This window comes from Acartia tonsa, chromosome 12 (assembly GCF_053477335.1).
Source record: "Acartia tonsa isolate MP-2025a chromosome 12, ASM5347733v1, whole genome shotgun sequence".
Taxonomy (NCBI): Eukaryota; Metazoa; Arthropoda; class Copepoda; order Calanoida; family Acartiidae; genus Acartia; species Acartia tonsa.
Window position 1 is genome coordinate 12,712,730 of NC_137271.1, and position 11,413 is coordinate 12,724,142.

The window sequence follows — 11,413 nt, forward strand, 5'->3', positions numbered from 1 at the left end:
CCTGCGTTTGTCCTGGAACCTTATTTATCCTAAGGTCCTACCTATGTAAATAATTTGTTTGAAATAAAAATATTTCAGAATCTATCCCCTTATAACTGCATGTCCTTAGTAAGCTTCTAGCATTGAGCCCCCCACTCCTTCCCTCGCCTAGAACCTGTGCACACCCCACCCTATCTATTATCCTACCCCCATCATTACATTTAAAATATAAACAATAGTTAAATTATCCTTATGTATGAAATTAATTAAAACCTGCACTAAAATTCACAAAGTGTTTAATAAAAATCCAAAATTTTTTTATTTATGTTTCGCGCATTTATTCCAATGAAAAATCGATTAATAATAAATAAATAAAAAAATTGTAATCCAATCTTTTAGCTAAAAAGGCTTAATTAATTAAAATGTTGCGGATTTTTATGAACGTTTTGAGATAAAAATAATTAAAATTAGTGCAATTCTTAAACCCTAACAATAGTCAATTGTGAAGTAAGTGTCAGAAATATTTTAGTTAGCCTGTAGAATAGATAAATTTTTGTAATGTTTTTTTTTATAATTTTATATGTAAACTTTTTTATTATCTTCCTATAGTTTTTTTGTGGAGTGAAAAAATTACATTACCATTTAATACATCACATATGATTCAATTTTGTATATGTAACTTGATTTTTTTTTTATAATAGAATCGTGAAAAAAGCACCTAAAAGTAATCTATATGTAATCTTAAAATGGCATTTTGCACATTTATTTTACAATTATTTTTAATATTATATTTTAATAGCATTTATTATTATTATTATTACTTCTAAATATTATTATTATATTATTTTGTTAAGACTGTTTAATGCATGATATGGAAAATACATTTTATTGAAAAAAATACTTGTTTTTATATCCTATTTAAATACATCTACTCTATTTAGGGATCTAAAGGGATAATGCAATATCCGATAAATTGATGTGTATCTTCAATGATCACAAAATTAGCCCTTCTGTAGATTACAATGAATTAGTGGTTGGAACGTTTGTTCACACAACTTAATGAACCAAAAAATCAAAATTTAATTAAGGTTCACAAAGTTGTTTGTTAGGTGAACGAATAAGAAAACGTTACACAGTGCGTATGAAGGTGCTTTGACTTTTGTGTCAGAACCTAAATTGGGACATAGTGCATTTCGTTACCCTATGTAAGGTAATTTCATTTCACTTTTCAATAAAATCTAAAATGCAGCCGTTTTTTAGAAAATTAGATTTGAAAATTTCAAGTTCAATTTTCATCCACTATATATGTAGGAGTTACTGAATAAACATGACAAGAAAAGCAAAGATAATTAATTTAAAATTTTGAACAAGTTTGCTTTTATAAAGTTCTTCATAAAACCACTCCTAAAGTGAGTTAATTAATGTCTTTTTTATCAGTTGCTTTGCTAAGGTCACGGAAATTCAGCCTTAAATAAATCATATATAGAGAGGTTAAACTGTCCGTTAAGATGGTGCTCCCACAATTAAAACTGACTATCGGATAAAGGTGAGATATAGAGTAGCTTTGCACTTGCCTTTTTACGCGAGAGCGTTAATAATTAGCGTAGCTTTAGCTTATAAACTTTTCTGTAAGGTGTTTTTAAAGCAACCTATTCGATACAAGAGCATCCTGACATACAGGTTGATGTAGAATCTGCAAAAATTAGGAAGGCATGCAATAGTTATAGAGTAGCTATGTGCTCGTACGTTCAGAAAAATTATGAGCAACACCGCCACCCAATTAAAGTTTTAAAGGCATGAGGTATTTATTTGTCGTCTTTGATTTTGGAAAACCTCCAAGAAAATATATTTACTATTTTTACATCATACCCAAAGCTTATGATAATTAATTTTATGTTCTGTATAATCGAATAATTGTCAGTTTGGGTATAGTCCCTTTCGTGGCAACGCACCTTATGGGGCGATTCTTTGTTTATTTCTAGCCCCTGCGGGGCCAATTGTCTAACCCTGTGGGGCAATCACCTAACCCAATATAACCTAACCTATCAAAAGCAATTTCAAAAATACAACGAGTCGCCCCTTAAAGGGCGTTGCCACGAAAAGAACCCGTAAGTTTATACTTTTCCAGGAAACTTGGTACAATATACATAATCTGAGTTTTGTAGAAAAATATATTAAGAAAGCAAAACAATCATGGATGGACAAATAAACAAAATCATTTGTCAAAAAAAAAAGATTAATATGTAGAAAACCACTAAACCTTTTATATCAATACATGATTAAATGCTTTGACGGAGATACAGCTAGACAAAATAAATTATATATTTGATCCTTGCTATAAATAGTACTGGAAATCTTCACCAAAAAATTTCAGCCGTCTATCCTAGGAAATAAACTCTTTCTCTGTACGTTTCTTATGGACGGAAAGACGTTTCGAATTATAGAGTAGTTTCGCTACTAAAAAAATATTTTCACGTTAAGAAATGTATTTCATAGGTACATAGGTAAAAAAAATAATAAACAATGAGGCAGTATGAGAAAAATATATAAAAATGCTTTCAGCATAAAAATAAAAAATATAAATTGGACTATAAAGAAGAAAGGTAGATTGTATTTGTATTGTAAGGATGAAAACATATTTTGTCTTCATATTTCTTATTATTTGTCATTAGGTATGTTGTTTTAGTTCATTATCTATTTTGATGCTGAAACATTTTTTTGAGGATGAGGGGGGAGGGGAGACAATTTTCACCAACCAATAAGGGTGCAATAAAAGTAGCCAATGTTTTTTTAAGCCAACGAATAAGAAAACGTGCTTTTAAAGCTGTGGGTACCATTTTAATTAACAGTCTAGTATCCCCTCCCTCCCTGCTATGAATTACGACCATCTCATATCAATTGATAGGTGAAACAATTAAAGACGGTGAAAAAGTCTAGCCCTCCCATCCCCCTCAATCCACTATATAACAAAAAAAAGCATGATTTAATACACAAGATTAGAAAGCAAGTTTCTTCATGAGCAGGTACACGTGCTGGTCCATCTCAAATCCGTGCAGGTTATTAGCGTCTCCCTGAAAAACAGTGTCAGTAGGTAATGGACATATTATTGCTTTGATGATGGATCTTACACCAGATTTTCATGTTATCTAAAAGTGAGACTTGCAACGGGCTAAAATAACGATTACCCCCTTCCACCCCCTTTACCTTATTCCCTCCCCTCCTACTAGATTTACAAACTGACCAATAAGTGATGTCCATGTTAGCAATCTAAATTGACGAAAATTTTTCTCCTGTCATAATATTCACGTATATTCAAAATCCATTAACACAATTTACATCAGTATTCTCAAGATTAAACAAAAAATACTTTCAGTTTGTTTATAACCTGATCTTAAGCAACCCTTTAAAGTAATGCTAAGCGCATGACAGAGCAGCAGTAAAAAGTAACTGGATCTTTAAATAAAACGTAAGATAGAGAAATATATTTTGAGTAACGTCAAGTATAACAGGAAGGTGAAAGAATCTAACCTTTTAATAAAGTAGCTGCGCTACTTTATTAAAATTTATTACCTGTAACCTCATTAATAGGCCACCAAAGGATACATAAGCAGATAATCTACCAGCCCCCTCCATAGGATTGTCATCACCCTCAATTCTAGATAATAAATATAGATAGATAAACACTAATATACATAGAAAGACAGCTGCATTCCCCTTCCCATCCTTATCCCCAGTGTTGCGGAGCCGGAGCCGTGGAGCCGCCATATTTTGCTGGAGCCGGAGCCGTAATTTTCGTTAAAAAACGGCTTCGGCTACGGACTAGATAAACAAAGAGATTTTTTTTATAAATTATAATTTGGTAAATCTGTTGTGTCATGTGCAAATGCCCCTTTTAAGTTTTTAAAGTCCATTTTTATCAAAAATTGAACTTTTAAAACCTTCAAAAGTCAAAAATAGACGTGGGAAAAAAATATTTCGAGTTTTTCTTGATTTTAGGTCGGAGCCGGAGCTTGAGCCGAAGCCGCACCAAAATCAAACGGCTCCGCAACGCTGCTTATCCCTAAAAAAGTAATAGGATATCTGTATGTGTGTATTTAGGTTAAGATCTCCCCGATATAGGGAAGGTTACTATTTTGGAAAATATAAACTACCAGTGAAAGAAATAAATTTTTTTACTTTTCTTTTAAATTCAAAATCCCCCCTTACCTAATTGCCCTAAGTTCTTTAGGGGCATAGCCGCTCGTATTTAAAAAAAATATAATTGAAAGTAGAGGCACAATACCACACCCATATTAAAGAACATTTATTTGAACTGGCGATAAAGTTGTATGCCAGGAATCCTTACCTGTATATTTTTCCATGCATGACATATTCAAAGCTGTCAGCTCTGCTTGGTCCTGAATCTAGTGGCGACCATTCACTTGAATCTGCGAACCCGTCTTCCCTGAAAAGAGAAATTGAATTATTATTTATAGCATTCCATCATTGTGCCTGCGTAGCATATGCACTAGACCGTCTCAAAATGCAAATTTTATTGGCGCGCAATTCTAACCTATTTTTTTTATGATATAGGTAATAACTATTGATACCAAAAAAAATTATCTGATAGCTTTTTTCAGCAATATGTCAACTTCGATTTTCATGAAAAAGGCGAAGGGTCCCCCCTGGGGGGGAAATTTTATTTTCTTTCAAACCATGGCTTTATATACCTTCCTAAATGCGTCTTGAAGATGAAGAGTACATTACAGATCAAAAAATGATTTTTAAAAATATTGACCCTGGCAAAAGTTATCCTAATAAGACTGATAATTTTGGCCATTTCCAAAATTAAATTGGAAATAAAAGGTTGGGTGTATTTTCCAATGGTTATACATGAGGGGTTAACACATCCCCATTATAACCTGAAGTAATAAACAAACAAGCAAAAACCCACCCCCTTACTTTCAAATAATTTTTAAAAAGTAAATTGGTTAAGAAACAGCTTTTTCACTTATAATTCAACAAAAAAGGTATTTTTCTTACCCACAACAATTTGGTAAATTAATTTTATTTTCCCCCCTAAAAGTGACTTTACCTTAAACTGGAGGCTAAAACCAATCTGAACTTGTCTCCCAAATCAACGGGGTAGATCCAAATATTGATGTCCAAAATCAGGTCCATCTAAAAAAAAATTGAGTAGGTAATTTTTAACTTTCAGAAGAAAGCCTCAAAAAAAAGAGTAAAAATGCTTTTAATCAGAAAAATGAATTCTTCAATAAACTTTTGTATAACTATAAACTGTAGGTATAAAAAATAATGAGATTCCGTTGCACAAATATTAACTTTTTCTTTATAAATAACACTGTTTTCTACCTTGAAAGACTCTGATTCACAGTGAAGCCTTGAAGTTCTCTCAAACTTCTTTCCCTCTGGGTCTATGTCCTATTCAATATTCACAGACTCTTAGAAATAGTTTTTTTTTCATGTAATGTGACCTAAAGGGATCTAGTGGGACTAAAAGGTTCAATATTACGAAAATAAATGATTGGAGGATTTTATCTTACTATCTATTACGGATACAAATCCCATTGGTTTCTGTAGGACACAAACCTGAACACTATTTAAAATGTATTTTTAGAATTGTTCACGAAAATAAAATAAAAATCCAAGAATTAAACCCTTTCTTATTAAGTCTTCAAACCCCAACCCCCCCTTAAAAAAGAATAATCCTTTTAGTAGGCTTTCTTTTCCATGCAAAGAGTATTTATACATCAAATGATTTTATACATAAAAGGGGAGTGATAAACAACAAAAAGGACTCAAAAGATTTCAAAAAGGTTCTCAAAGGGGATATTGTAACAGGCGCATACGTAATAGGAAAGTTATAACAAGCCAAGTTGACGTACAGCCATTTTAGTTTCCGACAGAATAGCTTCGCTCCAATAAAAAATAACTATCAAGAATCTATGAAATGCCTTGACATCAAAAATGTCCTCAAACAACACTCCTGCCATTGTGAATTAGTTTTTTTTATAATCTGAAAACAGGTACAATTTGTGGGGAAAAAAATAATCATTAAAAATCTATTAAAAAACCATGTTAGAAATTAATAGAAAGATATTTAAGTTTTAAATCAATAATAAAAAAAATAAAAAAAACATTTTAATAGGTACCTAATATTTAAGAAAAATCTATAAATATTTCTACAACTATTACATGTACTCTTACCTATTTAATTTTATGACCAAGTTTTTATATTTTTAAACGAAAAAAATGCGTTTAATTTTAAAACTTTATAATAACCTACCTATCTAATGATTTTAAACAACAATATTATTCTGAATAAACAAAAATTTTACTTGAAATTATTTAATCTTCTATTGACCTATCACTGAACCTATAATAACTAACATGGCCTTTTAAAATAAATAATACAAAAAGTGGAACATTTAAAAAAAAAATGCTTGAGATGATCTTTTAAATATTAGACGACCAATCGGTAGGAGATATATCGCCCAGCTGTTTCTGAAGACCTAAAAAAATAAAAATTAAAATTGATCATCAACTTAAAAATAAATCTCAAATCCTATGACGATAAGGCATAATGTTATAAGCGTGATTGATAATCTCTGTAATAAGCCTTGAGCAACCTCCTGCATTTGAGACATTTTAACAATATTAAAACACTGTTTGTTTATCATTATTTTTAATGTTAGTTAGTCCGACTTTCTTACATGTTCAAACTTCGCTTTTATGGATGTTGTCATCCAAGTAAAAGTGAATAATAAATTCAAAGGGTGGAGGGGGGAGGGGGGACATTGGACGATAAATTACACTGCATATGTTAGCTTATAAAACTTTGGGGACTTTTCATAAAATCTTGATTGGTTGGCTCAAACGGAAAAGGTATTTTTGTCATCATCGTTAGCAATGTACAGTATATAAATTTCTCGTCAATTGTCTTATCCCTTAAGATCCCTGAATAATAGTATCCTACCTGATAATTTTGACAACCTGTCCTCTCTTGAGACCAAAATATCTGGCAACAGGATCCGAGGCCTGAATTCTCATGAGTTGGTTGTCTTTCAGCTTGTATCTAAACAAGAATAATTATATCTATAACATTTGTATAAAAGTAGAAGGATGTCTAAAAGCGATTCTGTATGTCTGTCTGGGTGTAATTGTATCGAATGATCTTGGTAACCACTGAACCGCGGCCAGGATTCTCATTAGTTGGTTGTCTTTCAGTTTGTTTTTAAACAGGATCAATTAGGTCAAGAAAAAGTAGCAGGATATCTGACTTTGTGTCTGTCTGTAGATAAAGATCTCACTAACCCCTGGACCGATATGATTCTACTTTACAGTGAAGCTTCTCATAGGTCCAGGGAAGGTTTTTTACTATTTTGAGGGTGGGTACCACCACCTGCCCGGGAGAAATCGCAACTGATCGAAAAACGGGAAAAATAATAGGTAGCTTTAGAAAATGCCATTTTCTTGACATCAAGACTTCCTCTCCTAGAGGCTAGAGGTGGAGCATCTACAGCTAAATAGATTGATAGATTACCATGCACAGTAGGACTTCTCACCCAAAGGTCGTGCAATTAAAGGGGTGGTTGTCTGATGGGCGAATGGACGCTTTTCACTGCAATCATAAGCAGAGCATATTTCAAGGTGCGTGGATGGAGAGGTCTTGAACCCGAGACGACACCAAGCCCCCTAGACTCATAATCATTAAATAGATAGATAGATACCTTTTCAGGAGTTCCTCCTTCTCTTCCTGAGTCATAACAACATGTTCTGGTACCAACTCGTGCTCTGTCAGGTTAATCAACAACTCAGATTCAAGAAACTTAAAATAAATAAACAAGGATGACAACATACAATTACACAAGTAGCGTAGCACAAAAGCGTCCTGTATTAAAATACGGACAAAGTGATTTAAAGAACAGATGTTCAGAAGGCATAAAATTAAAGGGATAATTGCATGAAGTGCATTTCAGAAAATTAATTTAAAGTATAAGTTTCAAGTATACCATCAAAGATTTAAAATAAATAACAAGTAATTAAGACATCACTAAATTAGTCGTCATGCTGTTTTTGTGAAAATAAGCCAGCTATATAAATTGCACATAACACAAGAATGCGATTTTCAAGTCTTCATATTTTTTTTACAACATGGTAGAAACTTAGAAAGTTGAAATTCTTGCTCTATAAATGTAGCTTAAACAATTAACAGGAAAAAATATGCAGTTCACTAATTTTTTTTGTTGGGATATTTTCTGGGGCGATTTGAAATCTCTTTGGAAGAGGAGAGCGAACCATTTCGGTCCAACGGTAAGCGAGATTTTAGGCTACATACACTACACACTCACAGTCAGATAGACATCCAGTTACTTTTATATATATAATGATCCAAGTTACACATTAATTTACCTGTTCAAGAATATACTTTGGTGCCATATCAACTAAGGATTGTTTAGCAGAGGGGGTCATACCAGTCTAAATAGATGTATTAATAGTAGACTAGTTGCTTCGCCCCTAGCCTCTAGAGAGAGAGCGAATGTGTTCAAGAAAGAGCATAAAACCATCCCTAGACATATATTAAGCTTCCCTGAAAAGTACAACCATTTCTCCAAGATATTCAGCTACATACAAAAAAAAACCTTACTATTTTATATTATAGGATAGCTAATAAGCTATACACAAGATAGATGTGAGATGTTCAAATAAATAAAACTATTTTGTCTAGGTACATCTTATCCGCAAGCCAAAACTAAATTTTATTGCATCAAAATATTTTCTACCTAACCTTTGACAACTTAAATCTTTGCACTGTAATTTATATAAATAAAGTTAAATAGTTCTTAATAGTTATTTATTGCATCGTATTATAAACAGCCTTCCTCAGATATTAATCTTATGATTGTTTATTTATTATTCGTAGAAAATTGTCTGTAATACGATACTTAACATGATTTTTCAGTATGCCTGAGAACAGGTTCTAATCCAGTGGATATTAATCGGTTTCGAAGCTATACTGGAAAACCATTCCATTTTGTATTTGAATATGATTGGTCGTACCTGGACAACGATAACTGCTCTGGTGATGTTTTCCTCCTGCATTCTAAAAAAAATGAAAAATAAAATAAGAAAGAGGGGGACGGGATATTGCATAATGCATAGTAATGGAATTGTTACATGCATATTAAAATGCGATAAATTCAAAACATTTGTTTTTAAAAATAATAGAATCTAACATAATATTACTGTGCCTACTCTTTTAATTTTGAACGCACAAAATATTTACAGCATCCTGATTGTAGCTCTTTGAAATTTTAGACCGACAATTTAATTTTACATTTAGATTTCGGTCAAATTTCAAAAAGCCTCAATCATAATGATTAGGTAAGTATGGATTTTAATTAAAATTCTATTTGTACAAAACGATTAGATTGAAGATCATCTTTACGAGGTTTTTTTAGGTGGCATATATGAATGCTCCATAAGCAAAATACTTTTTTCATTTAAAGCTGAAAGATTTTAGTTTTTCATTTAGAAGATTTTTTGACAAAGAATTTTAAAGATTTTTTTCTGATATGATACCTACCTTGTACAATAAGTTTTAATGGTTTTAATTCCAATCTTGGGATCATCTGGGAAGAAAACGAACATCTGATCCGTAGGATCATCATTGTGAGCAACAAGAACGACCAGGTCACTTCTAGCGGGTCTTCGCTCACTTGGCTTGTCCCCAAATTGTTCCTGGATAGTCAAATGTTTACTAAGTAGGTAACAGGGGTGTATATTCTGCACAAGATTTATTTTTTTCCCCGGTTACAAAATTTTTAATATTCCCCCCCTAGTTTTTTCTCACCTAGTAGGGGGGGGGGGGGGGGGGGGAAATGGAAAAATATTTTAAGATTTATAGGTATTTTATTTATTTTATCTTTCCTACCACACATTTTTTTAGTTTTTTTTTTTACCAAGGAAGGGGGAAATGGAAAAAATATTTTAAGTTTTCTTAATTTTACATTTTTTTCCCCTCAAACCACTTATTTTTTTATTTCCCCCCCTCCCCCCTGAGCAGGGGATCCCATGTAGAATATACACCCCTGGTAGGTAACGAAGTGAAAATGATTTATTATACTTATTAACCAAGAAACTAATGCATTTTAGAAAAAAGATTGCAATCATAAGTTACAAGAATACCATCTAATATATATATAATTTTGAATTAAAATAACTAACAAACAATTAGGCACCACTAAAATAGTCGTCATGCTGTTTTTGTGAAAATAAGGCAGCTAAATAAGTTGCATAAGAATATGATTTTTAAGTCTTGATATTTTTAAAACTATGAGGTGGAAAATTGAAATTCTTTTAAATAGATGCCCTTTTGATTTAGTTTAATCCATTGAACAGGAAAAAATATGTAGTTCAATAAATTCAAGTTTAAATGGATTTCGTGCAACTACGCCTTTTAACGTCTTTAACTCTTGCAAACTCGAACCCGACAATTCCCTGACAAGAAGCAGACACAATCGATATATTATCACTTGGATGTTGCACCAGATTTTCATGTACTCTAATAAAGTAATATTTGCAGCTGGATAATATAACGATACCCACCTCCCATCCACCCCCTTTACCCAATCCCGTATCGTCCTACTGAATGAACGAACTGACCAATAAATGTGGTTCATAATAACTAAGCTAGCTAAATTTACGACAAATTTTCCCCCTGACAATATATCCGCGTATATCCTATATTCATTGCAGACACGCAAAATAATTTACCTTAAATTGTTCAATGGTTTGGTCCAACTCGTCTTGTGTCACCAGATAACCTCTACGCCAAAAAACACATTTTAAAATTTAATCTTAACCAATGATATTCTTGTTAAGTTCAAAATATATAGGTTAACTCTTTTCTCCTAATCTAACATTAAAAAATGTGTAAAAAAACCTCTGCTTTTAACAAGTAGAAGTCTTAATGACAATTTAAGCCTATACCTATGTGTATAACTACAGAGATCTAAAGGGATAATACAATGGCCGATAGATTTATGACTAATAAATGATGCACAAAATCCCCTCTACTGAAGATTACACTTTTATTAGTGGTTGAATCGTTTAAAAACTAAACTTAAAGAACCAACCAATTAAAATTCACTTTAAGTCACCATAGTTATTATTAGGGGACTATTGCAATAAATGTCCCATTCCCCACTGCAGTGCACTCTGGTATAACTAACTTGAAAATTCTAAGTAATTTTTATTGGTAAGACTTTAATCTATACCACGCTTTAATCAACTTTTTAATAAAACGCATAAAAAATGTGTTCATTCCTATCATGACAAATCTGCATAACAGTTTTGCGGATCTTCCACAGCTTGTAGGTTTCTTGCTCATCATCCATTTTTTTTTATGAGGTTAGGTTAAGTCTGAAAAAAT

General features: G+C 32.1%; 2 protein-coding genes across 2 annotated transcripts in view; both read right to left on the minus strand.

Annotated features, from left to right (window-relative positions):
• Positions 1-2,975: 2,975 nt before the first annotated feature.
• Polr2H (DNA-directed RNA polymerases I, II, and III subunit Rpb8) lies at positions 2,976-5,972 on the minus strand. Its single transcript, XM_080178326.1, has 6 exons — positions 5,934-5,972; positions 5,332-5,400; positions 5,054-5,139; positions 4,325-4,423; positions 3,550-3,634; positions 2,976-3,050 (listed from the first exon to the last, which is right to left on the minus strand). The coding sequence occupies exons 1-6, from the start codon at positions 5,970-5,972 to the stop codon at positions 2,976-2,978; spliced, it is 453 nt and encodes a 150-aa protein (XP_080034452.1).
• Positions 5,973-6,413: 441 nt separating this feature from the next.
• Polr2E (DNA-directed RNA polymerases I, II, and III subunit Rpb5) overlaps positions 6,414-11,413 on the minus strand; it is a 75,314-nt gene continuing 70,314 nt past the window's right edge. Inside the window, exons 2-9 of the mRNA XM_080179137.1 lie at positions 11,308-11,401; positions 10,756-10,807; positions 9,566-9,720; positions 9,040-9,082; positions 8,392-8,457; positions 7,710-7,807; positions 6,956-7,054; positions 6,414-6,491 (exon numbers count right to left, since the gene is read on the minus strand). Coding sequence (XP_080035263.1) covers positions 6,443-6,491; positions 6,956-7,054; positions 7,710-7,807; positions 8,392-8,457; positions 9,040-9,082; positions 9,566-9,720; positions 10,756-10,807; positions 11,308-11,378 — 633 coding nt within the window. The 5' untranslated portion in view covers positions 11,379-11,401 and the 3' untranslated portion in view covers positions 6,414-6,442. The remainder of the gene's footprint in view (positions 6,492-6,955; positions 7,055-7,709; positions 7,808-8,391; positions 8,458-9,039; positions 9,083-9,565; positions 9,721-10,755; positions 10,808-11,307; positions 11,402-11,413) is intronic.